Below are 20743 nucleotides of genomic sequence, written 5' to 3' on the forward strand. Positions count from 1 at the left end.
GGAGAAACTGAAAATGACGTCACTAATAACACCAAAAATCTGAGTGTCAAACCAGAATTCTATGACATCACAAAGGGTTTTTCTAACTTTTTTCTTTTCTCTATTTGGAGGACAGATTATTCTTTACTATCAAACTTCTTTAAAAAGTTTGTGTAAAAAGTTTTTTTTTCTATTAAAATAGAATTTTAAATCATTAAAGCAGTTAAAAAATGTCAAAATAAGAAACATTTCGATTCCTCATAAAAACCTGTTTTTCAACAGTTTCTTTTGTCTCTTTTGAGTGAATCCATAAAAAAGGTCAGAAAAAGTTTTTGGATTCCATTCTGGAAAAAGCTTTGGGAAACTCCAGGACTGGAGGATCAAATTTAAACGGAACTTCTTCTGCCAGACCATCTGTGCAACACCACCTTTGAAATAAAAACATGTCACTCGTTTCTTTTGTTTTCATTTTTGTTCATGCAAGTTCCAAAGGGGAATGTCACAAACTACCTGGAAGATGATTCATTCCTTCCACTGCATTTGTTTACTGAAGCAGAACGACTCGATTTGATTAGAAATCAACTGATTTTGTGGTATAAACACAAAATAAGGACCATGTCATCAGAAAAAGTGTGATATGTGAGGATTGCACCACCAATCTAAAAGCCCTCCACTAGTCAGGCGTCGTCCCCAGATGTCTTTTGCCGAGCGTCTCCTTGTATGAAAAGTGGATCTGCTGAAAGCTGCCATTAGCAAACGGATTTCTTCACGCATTCTGCCAAAATGACGCAGGTAGAGCTGCAAACGATGCATACTTCAGCTCCTCTGCGAAGCTGCTGTGAATGTTAATGCAATCACTGCCTTTTCTGCACATGCAGCCACTGTGCGCAGACAAAAACGCTGTCGGGCCAAAGTGTGGCGCCGTTAACGGCGAGCAGAGTTCCCCCCCTGCATCTCTCTGTCACCTCATCTGCAGGAGTGACGGACCACGAGTCACCTCAGAGTCTCTTTGTGACACCATCACATGTCGAGAGCCAGACTCAGCATGAAGAACTGGTTGTTACGATGAGCACGGGGGTCTTGAACCCTCTCTGCTGGTTAGCGATTGGTCTTTCAAGGGTGCAGACGGTGTTTTTCTTTTGCCCAAGGTTTCCAATACTAACCACAGTCTGATACTTTTATTAAAAACCAGAGAACGTGCAAGGCAATAACCTTTGATGCATGTGATCAACGATAAAAGTCAGATATTGAGGTCATACTTCACTAGAACATTTACAACAGTCTATATAGAGTGATATACTACACTAAACTCACCGCCTGCATACAAACCTGAAGCTAGTAACCACTAAAAAGACTCTGTAACCCTTCTATCTATCTTAGATGACCCCCCCCCCTTACACTGACGTGTTCTCCCTACCAAGACAAAGGTGGATAAAGGTGGAAAGATTTCATGTAATCCATGGACACCAGTGAAGATCACAAATCATTGAAGAAAAAAGGTTCAGAGCACTGTCTAGTGGGTCTAGATGACCCAACTCCCAATGTTAAAGTGCCTAGGATAGCACAAGGGTTAAGGAGTGTAAGTGCTGTGGTTCCTGCTGAGTGACGTCTCTGTGTGGACCAGAGACGATGATAGAAGCTCTGAACTGAAACTGGAGGAATGGACGCTTCTTTAGATGAAGACTTTCTGATTGGTTCTTGATCAACATCTTGTTCTAAAGACTTTTTGCTTTGTGCCTCATCTGATCTTTGATTCCTCTCGTATCGGAGAAGACGTTTAGATCTTTTCCATTTGTTTTTCTTTTCTGTAAATTAGAAGTCAAGAGAATTTTGAAGCCACTCAAACATCCCAGTGTCCCTGAAGGCAGCGCTCTCCAACCTTTTTCAGGCCCCGGACCGGTTTAACGTCAGACAATATTTTCACGGACCGGTCCGAACCGGGCCAAAGTTTGCATTGAGTATTTTTAAGCTTACGATTTTTGAAAAAACGATTGTTCAAATTAAAATTCGACTAGAAGAAATTTAGTTTGAAAAAATCTGAAAATTAGTCAATTGTTTTATATTTTACAGATTACAAAGATTCAATGAAACTAAGTTGTGTATTCGTAGAAGTTGTTTCGGATTTGTAAAAAAATCAATACAAGCGACTTTTTTAATAGACCATTAAAACACTGAGAACTCAACTCAGCATCAAATCATCTTACAGAGCAAAAAGATTTCTCTTATTTTGCTTTTCCATAAATCATGATTTATTGTGTATTTTGCGCCAAATTTTCTTAACAGACGCCTCCCTAAATAACCTTTGCTGTAGGAAAATTCAGAAATGTTACTTTTCTAAGTTTCCACAAAAAATCAATAAATCCGAATCTGGAGGAAGACTCCTGGTTTTGTCTGTAAATAGCAGCTTTATGTTTCTTTTAAGTTGAAAACCTTCCTTCGGTTTCCTCACGGACTCCCATCTCCTGAAAGAAACTTTCGAAATAGTTACATTTTTTGGTTTTTATTCACTTTTTAGCTTTGGGCCACTAACTTAGCAGCTGCTTAAAGTCACGTCAAGACAGGCAGACGTGGTGAACAGAATCCAAAGTAAAACCTTCTTCAGTATCTGAGAATAAACCAAACAGAAATAACATAAGTTAGCGTATTTATTTTTTTCTTCCTGCGGACCGGTACCGGTCCACAGCCCAGGGGTTGGGGGCCACTGCCTCAAGGCGTTCCTTCATTGGATCTATTCTCAAATAGATTAAGAGTTCTTTTAACTATGATTGACTGTTTTTAACAGAACTCACAAAACTTCACAACAGTTTGAATAGAGAAATACTGTTTTATTTATATATGCATCACCACCATTAGAAACTGAACATGGAGGTCAAAGTGGCAGAATGTGGTGGAGCAGCATAAATCAGGTTTGGACCCATAACCCGTCACTGAGGTCTGCGTATGATGTGTTTCTAACAAACATGCATCCAAGTGTGTGGGGCACTGGTACTGTTTGTCACAGTTTTACCGTCAACACTTTAACATTGGAGCTTTAGGTCCAGTTATGCAATGAGCGTAATGCCAACGGATTCTGAAGAAGAGAAGAGCAGCTTTTTGTGCTGATGTGTAACTTTTTATTAGTCAAGAGTTTCCCCTTTCAACGGAAAGCAGCTGATTCTAAAATGGAGAAAATCTGTTGGCAGTACGTAAATGACGTAAACACGTCACAGTAGTAAAGTGTTTGCACAATTAATAGAAACCGACTGATTCTGATGTAGGGTCTGAAATTACTGGAAACACTGGAGAGACTGTCTTTTTATTTGTCCTTGTAACTAATGTTTGTGGTGTGGTATGTTTAAGTCATGTTTTTATTTTGTTCTTTTATTCTTATCCTTTTAACCTATTTACTGTATTTCTTATTACCTATTGTTATTTTTCATATACTGCTTCTTAACTTGTGTGTTCTTGACACTTTGCCTTTTTTATGTAGTGGGTCTGTGTAGTCCTTTTTACTGATTGGACTTTAAGTCTGGAATAAATTCTATCCATCCATCCATCCATCCATCAATCCATACAGTCATGTTGCATATTTGTGAGGAGCTGCTTTTGTCCATTTCAGAATCCGTTGGAATTCGGTTAATTGTATAAACCGTTGAAGAGGTACATTAGTTTGAATCAAGTGTGTTATTTGGCGAAAGCGCAGCTATTAAAGGGTTTAGCACACTGTAGGCCAAAGAAAAGCACAATTAAAACTATTTAGTACAAAACTGCAGTTTATTTTCATTTACAGAAAATATGCCAGAAAACAGGCCTCAAAGTGGGAGAAACTATTATTATAGAGTTCTAAATATGCAATTGGTAGGACGACCCAGTCCTCCAAGAGCCAGGGGGAGGGGGAACGAATCGGATATGCAAAACAGGCAATGTAAACTAACTGACAGTCGTGACACACACATGCAAAGTAGACCTGCAAAATAAATCGCAAATTTATCGTCATCGCGACATCAAGCTGTGCAATACGGATATTGCAAAAGATGGCAAAAATTGCAATAAATGGTTACCTTAAATGTGGTGAAACAACCTTATGGCAGCTTGAAGTGTTTAACGAATCAAATAAATCCCTTTATGCATTTGACCACTCGGACGGACGCCTTTTATAATAGATGTTTGCTTCCTATGTAGACGAGGGTCATTTGGAGCATATTTTCAATGACTTTGACACCTATAAACTGTTGCAGCCAAATGGAAGTGATGTTTTTGGTTATTTTGCTCTTTTTTCCTGTATCGCACCTGAAATCGCCATGGCTATATTGATCACTAATATCGTGTGTTTTCCTCATATTGCGCAGCAAAGCAACTGAGATGCACAGCAGACGGACCAGCGTAATATCAGGATAAGTGTATCGTGATGTATTGTCAAGACTAATGTAAGTTACAAGTACTTACGACATACAAATGATGCTGAATGATGTTGTGGTGTGGCGTCCCTATGCCGCACTCTAGTCATTAGTGAGGTGCTCCTTAATGATCACGCCTAAATGCTACACGTAAAGGTGTGCAGGTGTTATTCCTTTTGCTCTTAGGACAGTATTATTACTTTGGAGTTCAGTCCTTTCAAATGCCCATTTCTGAAGAACAATCCTGTCTGGCTTTGAGGTCCCCTAGGAAAGGTTTTTGTTGTTGTTTAAAATTTGGACTGTTGAGAGCGAAGGGATGATGGCAGCCAAACCAGATGTTGTTTTAGTGATTTTAGGCTCACCTGCTGTTCCCTCTGCTGGTCTAGACATCTCCCAGACGCTCATCACAAGCACCATTAGAAGTAGAGTTGCTTTGTTTTCGATCTGCATGTATCGTTCACTCATTCTGGAAAAGAGAAAAGTAACACAACATCACATTAACAAGGACCAGCAACGACCTTTTTCACTACTGATTTATGTAAAGGGGCAAAGATTTATTTATGACTAGGAGTAATTATGTCAGGATGTTAGCATTATGCTCTTCTAATTACTTTCTAATCAATGTAATATTTAAAATCCTAAATAATACAACAAACTATATTTATATTTTTTTCTCTCTTTCTTTTTTACTTTTGTTTTTGATGCTGGAATAAACCAATCGGACCAAAATTAATAATTCTTTTCAAACAAACCTTTATATTGATTACTATCACGGTAAGAAAATGTGTTTTTTACGCTGCCTCTAAATTATAGGTAAATTGAGGTTCATAATGAGAGAAGACTTGGAATACCGGACAACCGTCCCAAGAGACACCCAGAGACCACACAGAGACGTCCCCAGAGACCAAAGTGACTCCGAGAACAAAACAAGGACTCTTCCAGTGGGACATAAAAGAAGAACATGTGAAGAGCTGCATCCTCCCTCGACTCAGTGAAGAACAGAGTTTGGGCTAAGGTATGTAGGTACCATCTAGAGTGGAACTAAAGGGTGATTTATATTCTATAAGATGTCTGTACTGAATATAGACACATGTATATAATAACACTATAATAGTCATTTCTGAAATCAATCAAAAAAAGTCAAAAATGGTGAATCTAGACTTTCCTCAGGGATGTTCTGAACAGGGGAACCGGGTGAGACAAAGAGGTTTGTAGAGCGATCATCCACCTTCCAGTACGAAAAAAGCATCTGAGCTCTAATGAAAGAAGATTAGAAACAAAACTTTCAACTCTTTTAACTAGAAATGTGCGTATCTCAATCAGAAACTGCAACTTCAAACAACAAATTCAGGAGCCGGAGGTCGTTTTTTAGACAGTTTTTAACAAAACACCAACCATGTCATACGTGAATAAATAAAACTACAAAAAGGCGATGGTGAACTGAACATTTTCCTGGAATAAAGTTGGGGGATTTCCTCCAAAGAAAATCCTACCTATCTCCCCCCGTCCTTCCTGATCCAACAACACCTTTGTTTGCGCCTTGAATCTGTCGCTTTAACCCTTGTTTTTTTAAATCAAAGAACTGAGTGGACAGAAGGAGAAGACCCTCTGTGACACCAGAGAGCTCAACGGTTCTCCAGCAGAGAGGAGATCAGACCACGGGGGCTAATCCGTCCCCCTACCGTCTCCCACACACTCCCTCCTGCTAATGAGTGGAGCCAAGGCCACACTGTATAAACCATCTGGCACGCCGTGTCGCCGCTGACAGGCGATGATCAGATTTCAAACAAGGCAGCGTGAGGATCCAGTAATTACTGGAAAGGGCCTGATATCACATGGCCGGAGCATACAGTGTTACAAGCTGCATTTACGCCTTATTTAGCACCTCTTTTGCTTCTGATCCACCTGCCACATTGACATATAGATTGCCTTAACCTCATCCGGGATCTCGGATGATTTGTGTAATTAAGTTTATTTTTGCCGAGCCAACATGACCTTTGTCAAGGTTTTGTTAGGTTTCCCAGAACCGCGCCGGCATCATAATGGAGTAACTCCTAAACAGCCAAGACAGCAGCCCCATGAGTGTGAATTCATGCCTCCAGCACCAACGGAGAAGACAGATTTGCCATGCACTTTGAAGAATTAAAGTAATAATGAAGAAGCCAAAATCCCAATCAAATCAAATCAAATTTGCACAATTTCATAGTCACTGGAAATGCAGCTATTGTCTCCCACGAAATAGGAAAGAAAAAAACTGGACCAAAACAAAAAAATGTAATCTCAAGAAGCTTATTATTATTAAATCTAATTTGAAATCATGCTTTATTAAATATCCAGGCTAAACATCTGCTTTTCTTGTCTTTGTTTCACTTAAAAACTGTTTTTGGTTTATATTTCGTCTTCCTGATCACCCAAACGTTGGTTAAAAAAGTCAACAACAAAAGCTTTTTTTCTGTTTAAAGCCGAATTGAAAATAAAAAAGTTTTTGAAAAGATGGTAACGCTTTATATTAAGATTCCTCAACAAGCTTTGTTAACACATTAACAAGCATTATAAATGAATTTATAGGGTGTTAGTAAGACATTCTGCAAAAAGAAAACTGCATTTGCATTTTTATTTATTCATCGATGCTGCACAAAGTAACATCCGAGAACACCACATCTTCATAAAATAGTAAAGTGTTCCGCTTTTACTCACGGATCTATTATGTTTATGGCCAAATCATTCAAACCGGGAACACGTGGTAACCTTGGACGACTGAAGCGTGTGCTTTTTCCCCTCAAACATCACGTTATCAGTGTGATGTCCACTGGGACGGACGTAGCCTCAGAATTGGAGGCTGGGCTGAAATGGTGGCCAGTTACCATCTCCAAGCAATTTACTTAAATGAGTTTGTGTGAAAAACGGGTCAGCAGCGCGGCAGCATCATTCGTTGGCTGCTGTGCACAGAGGCCCCTCGCTGTCCCCTATAGAGCGCACGCCGTCATCGCTGCGGCGGTTTCCCCAGCATCTGTTTCGCTCTCCGCCTTCTTCATCATCAGCCCTTAGATCCAAATGTCCCGTCCATGAAACAGTGAACTGCTTCCTTCACACCAGTGTTTTTAACTGTTTTGAACCCCTTTTTCCTTGATAAAAATCCCATGGGACGCCACCAACCAAAAATGTAAAAATAAAAAAAGAAACTCTGCAGTCTATATTAACAATATGGTCATTTTTATCAAAGTCTTTTGTGTGGATAAGATAGCTGTCAAATAAATGTATATAGACAACGCTGAGCACAATTTGGCAAAAGGATGAGTACAACATTTGTTTTTTCCTATTTTTGACAGTAATTTAACAGGAAATGTGATTATCAAGACAATGGAAAGACAACAAAGACAAATCATATTCAAAACACACGTTAAATGCAAAACCAAATGTTGGATATCAGTCTTTTTCCTGCAGAGTAGACAGTTATTTACCCCATAGTCTCTAATAAGAATCAAATAAGTCACAAAAAATGTCTTTAATGATCTTTTGGATCATTTGGATTCAGATCATTACTCGTTCTGATGTTTGGATCAACACAAAACGGATAAAGAACGCTCCTTTACAACACAAGTGTGTTTGAATGCGTAACACCTTTTGTGATAGCGTACACTGAAGGTGTGTTTTGGTGTTTAGCTGTTTCTCCGATGCCCAATGTCATTCCAGTGGAACCCGGGATTTTCCAACTAAAAACCAGGAGCAGCAGTCACTGCGCTGTGGGGGTGGGGGGTGGGGGGGTGGGGGGGGGGTCGAACGGTTTAAGGAATAAAAGAGAGCTCTGTTGTTTAAAGAATGATTTAAAGAAAGACCTGAACAACTAATCAAACTGCTTTTTGAACAGAAATTATGTAGCAACAATTTTTCAATCTCTTGTTTTGGATTAGAATTCTCTTTTTAGAAATTAAGTATAAAGAACCTTAAAAATGTATTTTTTTAAAGAAAATGTTCCAACAGGTGCTGTTTTTTTTTCTGCACTATAAATTACCGTCACAAGAACAGAAAGAAGGCTGGGTCCAAATGAAAAATGCGTCATCTAAATTTCAGCTATTTTAACCGTTCAGCTGTTCAAACGTTCAGCTCTTTCCGATTTTTCCAGCTATGACTTCTGCTCCTTCAGATCCTTGAACCTTTCTAGATTTTCCAGGATATCCAGGATCATTTCTGTATTTCTTTATTTTCTTTGCCAGTCATTACCCTTAAAGTTTCATTTACATTCAGCAATATAGCATTCAACACTGAACTTTCTTCTGGAAATGCAGCTCCTTCTAGTTACTATTGTAATCTCCAGGTTATTTCTGCCACCAACATAAATATACGTTTTATAACAGAGTTTCCTCTTTTTCATGAAGAGGTTAAAAACTGCTGATGGAAACGCTAAAGAAGGAGCCATCGAACACTTTCAGATGCATTAGAAAACCAACCTTTAGTATCTGAAGTTCCTTTTTGTAAACATTTCAAGCAGAATCTGTTCTCTCAGTGTCTATTGCCAGCTATTAAAATGTGTTTCTCCAGTCAGCAAAGGCTCTGACAGGTGACCCTGCTGTCTCTACCACATCTCGGTGTTGGTGTTCCAGTCGGAAAGCCTTTTTTCTTGACTCGGTCGTCGTCGTCATCTCAGCCTGCTGTTCACAGTCACATGGCTGCAGGCAAAACCACCAGAGCTGCCAACTAGCCTGTTTGCCTGGAAGCAACATGGCTGGTTCTGGAACCTATTTCTTTAAGATTATAACAGCTTAAAAACGTCCTTTTGCAGAGTTAATTTAAATAGTTTTAATGCACATTTACATCTATCACTAAAAATGTTGTAAAAAGTATGTAGGATTAGCCTGAGTTGTAAAATACATCATCATGAATAAACGATGAACAATAGAAATAATTCAGATTTCTTTTTTTTTTTCAAAGTAGTTTTTATGCACTTAGAACATCAAACTGCATTTCTGACTTTGTCTACAAGGGCTGTGAGTTTATTTTTAATTAGGTCTCATATTATTTTATGCATAATGTATGCACTTCCGCAGAAGAGGCCCCTCAGAAAAACACATAATGATATGTAGATGATGGCCAAGAGCAGCAAACATGAGATGTATAGCGAAGTGGGGAAGATGCAGACGAAAGGAAAGACTGCTGCTAAACCGGAATCGTTTGAGACAATCCACTTCCTGCTGGCAGAGTGGATTGGCCCTTTTCTACACTATGTGGGAAGGCAAGACACAGAAGTATCTTAATTAAGAAATATTACACGTTTATTTATTTGGTAGTTCAGATTTTACGCCATGACTGAGTTTTAGGGCCACCAAAACATTGTTTTTACGAGATTTAAAGTCGTAAATTCTCTAGATATGAAGTCATAAATTTACAAGTCCTTTTCTTGTAAATGTACGTACATTTTCATCCCTCTTTGTTGTTTTATGATGAAATGGGACGTTTCATCTGGAGGAGGGGGTGCGTGTAACACTGTTTACCTTCCGCTTTGGTCTTCTGACGTAAGGTGGCAAATGGACTTCTGGGTATGTGAATGGAATGGAACGGCTTCCTGTTTCAGTCCTTCAGAACGCTTTTTGGTATGTGTTTACGCAAACTTTGATGTTTTTAAGCTTATTTATAACCATCTAAATATTAAAACCATTTAAAAAAATGTCCTTTTTAGTATTGTATAAATACACAAAAAAACGTCTTGACACTCAAAGAAACGCAAAAAACCTTTTCCAAATAAATAAACAAAACATCTTTTTATCACAAATTCAACAGAAAAAGGGAAATCTTAGCTACTATCAGAAGTAATTATTTGTCGAGATTAAAGGTTTTTAAGGCTTTCAATGCCTGTCATCATTGGAAAATCCTGTATTTGAGGAAAAGTGAAGCTTATTTGGTTTAGTGAGAAAAGAAAGCCGAACACATGAATGAAATGGAGGAGTCAAAGCAGAGTCTGGCCTCTGTGCTGATTGTTGTCCCATTTGTGTCATTTATTTTGGTACTTTGATGGGCTTCTGCAGACCTGTCATATTTTCATTAGCGACTCTATCAACCTTGGCCTATTAATAGCAAATGTTGCTGGCAAAGAACAAAATGACGAGACAGAGAAACTTCCAGGACTTTCATCTTCCATGAGCAAACTGGTATTTTCAGGGCATTCAACAGGAATAATAATAATAATAATAATAATAATACTTTTTATTTAGAATGCGCTTTACATTTTAGGTAAAATTTCAAAGCGCTAAAATGAAGGCAGAATACTTAAATACTTAAAGATTTTTGAGTTTTTCCATTATTGCTGATAAAACGCACAAGACTTAAACAACTTTAAAGACTTTGTCTGTGCAGTTTGTTACCAATATGACCAGTTTCATCAGTTTATATGTTATCGTCCATAAAGCAATGCATATAAATACAGAGAAGACTACGGAAGCTAAAAACTCTACAGCACTGTAACTGGGAAAATGTCTGCATATGTAGCATTTACATATGGTTATGTTAAAGAGCCTATATCATGTAAAGTCACTGTTTTTGGCTTTTTATTGTTCCATAATGGTAGATCCTCTCGAAAAACAACTCCACAGTGATATTTTGCTCCATTCACGGATATCTGAGCACGACCTCCTCCCAACCCATGAAAACGTGTGGGTCCTCACATTATGATGACACAAAGTGAGGAACAGCCTCTTCCAGGAAGAGTCCGCCCCGTGCTAACACACCCACCCGCTTCTTCCGTGGTGCTAGCTGTGATTGGCTAAACGCTGGCAAAAGTTTGTTTTCGTGGGCAAAACACCGACACGCTGCCGAGGCCACATCTAGGTTTTTATTTTTATTTTTTTTCCGGTTCCGGGTTACAGCACGGACGCGTGTGACTCACGTCTACACAACTATCTTCAAGTGACTTAAAAGTTGATTTACCCCAAAAAAAAAGAGCTGACCATGGCCCCTAAGAAAATTCATGACTACGAAGACCTTAAAAGGATTCTTCATGATATTCAAGGTACGTTGTATCCTTTTATGGAACAAATGACCGCTAAGATAGCTCCTCTCGTGGAGCTAATGGAAGAGTTCTGGAGCCTCCGGGCTCAAAACGATCAAAGAGAAAACCGGGTCGACACTCTGGAGAAAAGACTGGAGGATGTGGAACAACAAGTAAGGATGAATAATGTCATTCTCACTGGAGTACTGATCAAACCTCGGGCAAAGCTAAATTCAGCTGGAGTTAGCATTGTTAATGCTAATAACGCTAGCAATGCTAGCAGTTCTTCTGAAACGGAGAGCAGTGGAGAGACTCTTGAACACCAAGTGGAATCATTTCTCACGTCTAAAGGGGATTTCCCTGGATCTAAATACCATCGAGACCTGCCACCTGCTCCACAGGAGAAAGGAGACGGATAAACCAGCGATCCTCATCAGGTTTGTGAATCAAAAACACAAGCTAGCTCTGATGGATCAAAGGAGGAATCTGAAGGGATCTGCTGCTTATCTGAACAACGATCTGACCAGAAGAAATGCTGAAATCTCCAAACATGCACAGCTTCTCAGGAAGCGTAAGCAGATTGAGAACACTTGGGTTAAAGGCTGCAGGATTTACGTCAAACCACTCGGTCCAGAGGACCGGTCCAAGGTTCTGGTTGTCAACACCATGAAGGATTTTGAGAAGTGTTTGAACACGGACGTCTGAAACAACATGGAGTAATAAATCAAAGAGCCAAATAATTTCAAGAAATATGACACGTGGATTCATCATTTTCTCCAAAATTCTGAAGTGACCCTGATTTTCAGCAAAGTTCTGACCTGCAGATAATTTGACCTCAACTTTCAGGGCCGCTGATATCAGCTGAAGAAGTATATGGACCTTAATCTAATGTCTGCAGACATAACAGCAAAGAGAACTATAAACGTTGTTTAAACCCAGAAGAACGGCTGTTAATCAGCAGAAAAAGCAATACTAATCTTGGACAATCGACAGATTATGGACCCTTTTTTATCTTATTTTATTTTCACAGCATTACCTTATTATAAAAAAAAAATGAAAAATAGCTTAATCAATTATTGAAAATGGTTAAATTGATTGATTTCTAATGATATTACTTCACTTGCTCCAAAAATTGAAACATTAATTCATGATTTTTTCTTAATGTAATTTTGCACATATTTTAACTTTGATATTTGAGCATTTATTGCTATTAAGATTTTTGAAACAGTGTTATGTCTATTTTACTAATATAGTATTATTTTAATCATATGAATGACTTTTATAAGTAACATAATCTACATATATTTTGAATAACTGATCTGCATTTGCCATGTTGATTTCTAAAATAGTTATTTTTGCATAACAATTAAGTAATTCATCTTTGTCATGTGCTTTATTGATATTTTAGGATTCTTAATCTTGTCTGATAAAAGCCAGGAACCGGATAATGATAAATCATGTAATAAAATGGTTACGGTAGAACAGGGGTGGGATTATATAAATTCACTTCCTTCCACTCCCTTTCAAGCAATATTTATTAATATGTCTAATCATCCTAAGTTTGATAGGTCATTGTATGAATGTGTAACTGATGATTGTGTTGTTTTTTTGTGTACTATTCTTATTTGATTGCTGGAAATAAACCATTTCCAAATCCAAAACGTCATGACTACACAAGGAGCGGAAGGCGGGGCCTCAGAGATTGTGTTACTTCAGGGTAAGAAAAGGGGCTTCAAAACAACGTATATCTCATAAAAATGTGTCCTTTAGTGTGCCAAAGGTAAGAAATGATCATATATATTTATATAGTTCACCCTGAAAGGCTTAGAAAATAGCGTAATACAGGCCCTTTAAAGTAAATTTTAGAGTTAAGTAAGGGTTAATGACCAATGAAGTGTACATTATCAGAAATGTATGCACGCCGTGAAAGCCAGAAGTGCGTTAATTTCTGCAAATGCACACTTCGTCGCCCAGTAACCCATTTACATCATGGTCAACCTGTCAATCAGGTTTTTAGTCCTTTATTCTGTTATTTTTTCGGTTAAGATCAATTTTTATTACAAAAAGTGGACTATTTGTTACGTGGAGCGGTGAAAGTTCAGCGATATAAAGCGATATATATGCTGATGATCACGATATGTTAAATAAAGCATCAGATCAGAGAGAAAGTTCTCCTCTTACTCCTTGTTTTTGTCCAGATGATGAAGCTAAAGGTTTTCTTTAAAAAAGCCGGTGTAGAACATTTAAGATATGTGACTGGAACTACTTTTTTAGGCATGCGGTTATCACTGTGGATTATCACTCTTCAATGCACACCCAGCAGCCAATCAGAATGAAGTATTCACCCAGACCATGGTATATAATCTATTAACGCCATTCATTAAGGGTGTAGTCAGATGCAACACTATGGGGGTTGACCTGTATGGGCTCTGAATTTTTGGCTAAAGTTGTCCTGGATTCCTTTTAGGTCAATGAACTGGATTGTTCAAAATGAACCGATATCGGCGACGAATCGTATCACCGACCCAGCACTCAAGTGCAAGGACCAGAACCCACACCACGGGGACACGGACTCCCCCAGGCTCAAATGTAATGTGATCCCCGGGTCTTAGTCTTGCCAGAGAACTCAGGGAGGGCCTGGTTCCCCCCACCAGAGAAGGGGTAGGGGACAGAAGATCTGAGGCCCCCCTTCCTCTTTATTTGTGTGTGTGTTGGAGTGAGTATTGTTGTGGGGTAAAGGGTGTGTGTACTAAGTGTGCAGTTAAAATTGGCGGGGGGGAACATTTGCTGCACCCCCCCCCCCCCCACACACACACACACACACACACTTGTGTGCAATCAAAACCGGGACGGGAGGGGCCCGTACCCATGCAGCAACCACTGCCAAGTGGCTCCTCCCCCCGAGGTGCAGCGTTAGAAGTTTGGTAAAATACTTCTAAAACAAATCTACAGTGTTTGTACATTTGACAGAAAAAAGCTTTTGGAATATTTCACCGCATGGATTATGGGACACACACAAACGCCCTATCTTTAAAGTCGGCTTTATTGAAATTATGGGATCTAGTGAAACTTACAGCAGGGCTCATTACGTTTAAAGCCAGAAATAACTAACTACCAATCAACTTACAACAACAGAGATAGGAGTTACAACTTAAGAAATCAGCTGAGCAGAGCATTCGCACAACAAAAAAGACAATGTGCTCATCGATTTGTGGTGTGGATTTATGGAACGGACTGCATGAGGGTTTAAAACAAACCAATAGTTACCTGTCGTTGCGTAGAGAAGAGTCTGTGAGGAAACAGAAGAAGAACCTTTCACACCCAAAAATTAAGTCAAATCTGTCCAACACCCAAGGCCTTCAGCTTTTACCTGCCTGCTCAGCTGCTGGACAGAACAAGTTGAAAAAAAATACAGTTTTATTTCCAGACAGCAGCAGGAGTTCTACTGGATTTTTAGCAACAGTTGTTCCCACGTACTGCTCTGCATAAAAGGCTGTCACTGGCTCTGTAATGTTATGAAGATGCGGCTAATTAAACTGCAGACATGGTGGATCAAATGTATTACTATATTTAAAAAAATACCAGTTCTGAGAACTTTAAATGATTTGTAGCTCCCGCTTTGGGTAATGTTAAGAGAAAATGGATCCTACATGAAATCTAGTCAAAGAAAGTTTAAACGGACTGGAAATATTTGATAAAGAACGATATTTAATACGATAAAGTCACCGATTTATGAAAGATGTTACGCTCAAAAATGTAAATACAATTTCTACCACATGTTATCTGGTAGAAAAGACATAAAGAAGTGTCTTCCCATATGTAATGCCTTACTGATGAACTCCTATGTTTGACGACAATGTTCTTCTACTCACAAAGGGGTCAAAAACAAAGCCCTGTGGAACACCAGGGCAGGGAGAGGTCCTTATCCTGTCAGGACATTTTTGAACCCTTTAACACTGGAGCTGTCCACTACTGGAACTCTTCAACCGATCAATCAGCGTTTCTGTTTTCCGTTGTATGATTCTGTGTCAACATAGCTCTAGATCAGTGATCTCTGTGGGTAAAGATCGAAAATCTGCTTTTTATGAAAACTTTAATAAAAGGTTGGTGTAATAATTCAAAAAGATTCACGCTGAACGTGATTTATGCGTCAAATGTGCATCAGATGCCTCTATTTTGACGCGTATTCTCAAACCTAATGCTCCTAACGTCCGTGGGAGGAGCTACCGTCCGAAGCTCGACACAGATGCCAAAGCTTTGACTGTATATGTCGTTTAGCCCTCGTGCTATCCTATGGGGTCCAGATGACCCCACCCTTACATTGACCTGTTCTCCCTACCATGATAAAGGTGGAAAGATTTCATGTAATCCATGGACACCAGTGAAGATCACAAATCATTGAAGAAAAAAGGTTCAGAGCACTGTCTAGTGCCTCGGAGGCATGTTAACGTTGGGAGTGGGGTCATCTAGACCCCACAAGACAGCACAAGGGTTAAAATACATGGAAAAAATGGGTAATGGTGAGAAATCAGGTTCATTTATTTTGCAGAGTTCTAGAAAGAGTCTGTAACCACGTCTCTACGTCTGCGTTCATGACATCATTCAGAGGTTCTCCCGGTACGGCGAGCTGCACTGTCTGCTGCAGGAGCTGCAGCTGAATGACGGATGATTCCAGCACTACTTCCATCTAACCTTTTCCAGCTTCCATCAAGGGCAAAAGTAAAAATAAGAAAACAATTTGAGAAACGTTATATTATTGTCTTGATACAACTATCAAAAATATCCTTAAGTTCAGGAAAAGAAGGATCAGATTCTCCTCCGTGTTGGTTTTGGACTCCACCTGCTGATCGCGTCATCAACCCGTCCAAGCCAAAGCTGAGTTCCTGATTGGTCGATCCAAATCCTTCACCAGAGTTCAGATATTTAAACATTCATGCTGACAGTGTCTGTACATTGACTTAACATGGATGCCGTGTTCACACCGAATGGCGTTCAGTGTAAACCCAAATTGATTCTGATTTCTGACGCTTTGACGTCCAGAAAGGCGCCGTATTTTCACGCAAATGTATCTGTAAGCAGCTTTTCCCGTGGACTCTAAACTCTTCAGATGATTCCGTTTAAGTTGTAGTGAGAGGCGGAAGGCGAGTGTGTGTGTGTGTGTGTGTGTGTGTGTGTGTGTGTGTGTGTGTCGGGGGGGCTTTGCTGCTCTGTTTCTGCACTTAGATGGGACGCAGAGGATTACCCCCCCCCGCAGCACCACACCCATCTCTCCCCATCCGTCTGTGGACCGTGACGGACGCCGTCACCTCGCACGGCTGCAGGGAGGCGATGGCTTCGTGGCAGAACCGGCATCACTCACTCGGCAGAAACACAGATGTTGGCGTCTGACAGCCGAGGAGGGAGGCTCTCAACCCTGTCAAGTCAAACAAGGGAGTTTTCTCCCCGCCCCCCTTCCCGTCTACACTCTTTGTCAAGCGCTCTGTTAAGCATCTGCCACAAATCCTGCTCAGCTCGCTTCATAAACACGACATGACAGCTGTCAGGGCGGCACTGACACTGATGTATGAACTCTGGACTATAAAAGGAACCGTCTTTGGAGCGCCGTCGTCACGACCCTCTCATCAAACCCGTGTGCGGCAGCCTCCAGCAAAGACGCCGCAGAGCCGCACAATCCAAACTTAAGTGGCTCAGTCGGGCTCTGAAAGCCTTCCAGCACTTTTTTTTTGTGGCTATTTCTGGACGGCGGTCCATATTGGGTTCAGGAGGTATCAAGAGGAATGAAGCTGACAGTCTCCTCAATTTATCCACAGGCCGTTTAAAAACAAAAAAAGAAAGAGAGAATCAGCTTTACAACCGCATGGAGCTTAGGTGCTATAATTATGAGCTGGGGGGGCTTTCAGAAAACACAAACCAGGTGAAACCAATGGGGGGGACACTCTGCAGGAGCGAAGGCGGGGCCGACATCAGCGCCGTCACCCGACACCGATGCTGAGTGCCCTTTCGGAGAGTTAACCACCGGCGCGACCTTCCGCAACAGAACGCGGAGATGCTATCTGAGAGGCAGCTCTCGTCCCAAACCGCAACAGCCAAGCCGGCTCCATCTTGGTTTTTCTGTTGACTGAAAGCCCCTCACCTACCCCACCCCACCCCACCCCCTGCTTTTTACAGCCACCTCTTTCAAATAAAGTCCCACTCTGATCATCTTTGGATCCAAGCGTTCCCAGCGCTCTTTTAGGTATGATTGGGATTTTTAGCTAAAACCCAAAACCCTGTGCCGTTAGGACATAGCTTCTGCAGAGCGGCAGGAGGTTATTAGAAATTCGCCTTCGAGTTGTAGGCGAGACCGTTGGGACAAAGCATCCCCGCCCCCCTTCCCCTCTACGTTTCTGAGAGCTCAGAGGAGGAAGCTTGTGGCCCGCCCAGCATATTTTGTGTCTTCAGCCTGATGGATGAAGAACATCTAACAATAAAATAACAGAAACGTATTATTTGAAACAGCTGTGATTCACTGAAAACTAACTTCCAAGTTACTTTTCATTGTAAGACAATAAATCTTGACGAGTCGTCTGACTTTGAAAACATCTTATTTGAAGGAACATCTCTAAAAAAATTAACTTGTTTTTAATTTTACAAAACATTTGGAAGCAAAAGATTGATTTGTGACACTGAGTGGTCATGTTTCAAGAATCAAGTGCGTGATTTGGGAAACTGGAAAGTAAAAAAAAAATAAGTATAAACTTAGAAAGACAACTAAATGCTTATTTTAAGACTTCATTTTTCCAAAGACCAGAGCACTTTGCCTAAATGTGGGGATGGATACAGTCCTAAAAGAGCAAAACATTACAAATTCTTTTAAGAAATCTTAAAGAAATCTTTAAAGAATCTTTAATAAATTTGTCTCAGGACAAATTTGTTCATCTATTAGCAGATTTTGACACTAACAACACAAGAAAAACCTCTTAAATTCCACATTTTTAAACATGTTTGGCGTTTTCTCCAGCCGAACTAAACTGAACGTTAAAAAACTGCGGCATGAATCAAAGGCTTCGCTGAACAGCTGGATTCAGGGATTCATGGAATTTTTATGGTCACATCACCTCTATTTGACAGGCTTCTGACAGAAATTAGGAGTTAGATCCTGGCATTAGACAAAAATAAGATTATCAGATAGAAAAAGAACAGGATAAATCCAAACGATTAGACAGAAAATAAAAGGTAGGATTTGGTTATGCAGAAAATCTTCCACGTTTCCAGGTCAGACAGAGAACTTTATCCATTTATTCACAACACAAAAGGTTGTTAGGCTTTGTTTGGAGAAATAAGTGGCCCTGTAAGGTCATGAACTGCAGTGCGCATGTTTCTTTAGAAAAATGTGGCTTTGCATCCATTTAATTCAACTACAACAACAAAGACTTAAAAAATGAAAATACGTTTTAGAAAGGTCGAACATTCAGAGAGCAGGAAGAAGCAAAGATTGAAACGTTAAAATGTAGTTTGGAGATAACACTTGTCTGGCTACCTGTGTGTATTCCTGTGTTCAGTCAGCAAACGTATAATTAAGTGATTATACCATGGTCCGGTTGAATACTCGATTCTGATTGGCTGCTGGGTATGCGTTAAAACCTGATAACCGCACGGTGAAAAAAGAAGTTCCGGTCGGCTAGCTTAAATGATTTGTATCACTGCGCCGGCTTCTGTAAAACAACCTTTTGCTTCATCATCTGGGCAAAAACAAGCGGTAAGCGATTAACTTTCCCTCTGAATTGATGCTTTATTCAACCCATCGGGACGATGAGCATATATATATCGCCGAATCTTGACTGCAGCGGTGGTGCTGCGCGACGCGGATTATATGTTACGTGATGCGGCGCGATGCGCCGCATCACGTAACATATAGTACGCTGTTTATGAGAAAAGTGATCCAAATCGGAAAAAAAAACAAGAATTAAGGACTAAAACCTGGTTAATATGTATTGCTTTTGTAAGTGACCATGGTATAAGCGGGTTAATGGCCTTCGAAGTGTGCGGTTACTACTTCGCGTCGGACGGTTCAGGCTTCCACGGCGTGCGTTAAAAAGTAGTAACCGCACACTTCGTCTGCCATTATCTCTTACGTAATTAAGTATTACTTCATGTCACTACTGTCTAAAAAAAAACAACGATTTCTTTCCCCAAATTGAGCAAAAATGTGAAAATCGCCAAATTTCCCACTTTGCTACAAAATGTCCTGTGTCCATCCCATAATAATTCTAAATTTTTCTTTGGATACCCCCGACACGTGTGATTCGGCTTGGTTAGTGGATGGGGGGGGGGGAAATTAAGCCCCACAAGAGAGTGTGGGGGGAGGGGGGGATTTTTGCTCAAAGGCGAAGTAAGAAAAGAGATCTGGTCCCTGCTATCCGGGACTGCGGTGGAAACTCAACCATGAACAGTCCAGCTACCTCTGTTGAAGAACGATTAGTGGTTCCCAATACACAAAAAGCTCAGTCAGCAAACCGTTGCTTAAGCAATCAATTCATTTGATTTCTGTTTTTAAAAACTAAAATCTTATGCAAACGTTCAAAGTTTTGGTGCTAACCTTTTACCTTCTGCTTTTGCCCACCTTGGGTGCAGCTTTTGGTGCAGTTGGAGGTTGTTGCTGTCAGAACAAACGAGGCAAAGTGAATCCGACCATCAGTCTGTCGAACCTTGAAGAGAAATGTTTTCCTTCCTCAAATGAGCAACATTTGTTTAAATCGCACACACTTTGCTGCATCAGCGTTTGGGATGAATTTGGAAATTAGGTTTGTGGAAATCTTTCCCTGATAACTTGAAGTCCCAGGCGCAGTCCTTCAGATGCACACATATGTGCTGTTTCTGCTTTAAACATCCAGCTCCCGCCGGAGCGAGCTGTCAGAGGGGGGGGGGGGGGGGGGGGGGGCTGTAAAACACAAGCTGTCCTGTGCAGAGCAAACACTTTTAATAGAGCAGACGGTCTCTCTGAGTGTTGAAAAACCATCTCCACATTATAAATTATTTATCAAGGCCTGTTTTGTTCACACATACACCTGCCTGAAGGCCATGATTGAACCCACATGAGCCTGACTCCAACTTTTAGTGCACATTGCTTTGCTTTGGAGAAGAACATGCATTTTTTTATAAAAGTGTATTTATGTAGATGACACCCCGTGTTTTCTCAATTATTTTTTAAAGATTTTAGCTTTGTTAAAAGTTTGGCCTAATAGTGTTAGTCCAACTAATCCTGTTTTATAATGTTTTTTTAATATAATGTATTGTAATGTATTGGTTTTTAATTAGGGCCCTTGGAAGAATGTCAAGCATCTTATTAAAAACTACTGAACAAACAAATACAAATACAAATACAAAAAAAATTGATGCTATCGTTTGATCCCACATTTGTGTTATGTTT

At 40.1% G+C, this 20743-nt stretch overlaps 1 protein-coding gene across 1 annotated transcript in view; it reads right to left on the reverse strand.

Moving 5' to 3' along the window:
* fam19a2 (family with sequence similarity 19 member A2, C-C motif chemokine like) overlaps positions 1-20743 on the reverse strand; it is a 97672-nt gene that overhangs the window by 28832 nt on the left and 48097 nt on the right. The window contains exon 2 of the mRNA XM_023952222.1: positions 4718-4821. Within this exon, the coding sequence (XP_023807990.1) occupies positions 4718-4820 (103 nt within the window). The 5' untranslated portion in view covers position 4821. The remainder of the gene's footprint in view (positions 1-4717; positions 4822-20743) is intronic.

Source organism: Oryzias latipes, chromosome 23, assembly GCF_002234675.1.
Source record: "Oryzias latipes chromosome 23, ASM223467v1".
NCBI lineage: Eukaryota > Metazoa > Chordata > Actinopteri > Beloniformes > Adrianichthyidae > Oryzias > Oryzias latipes.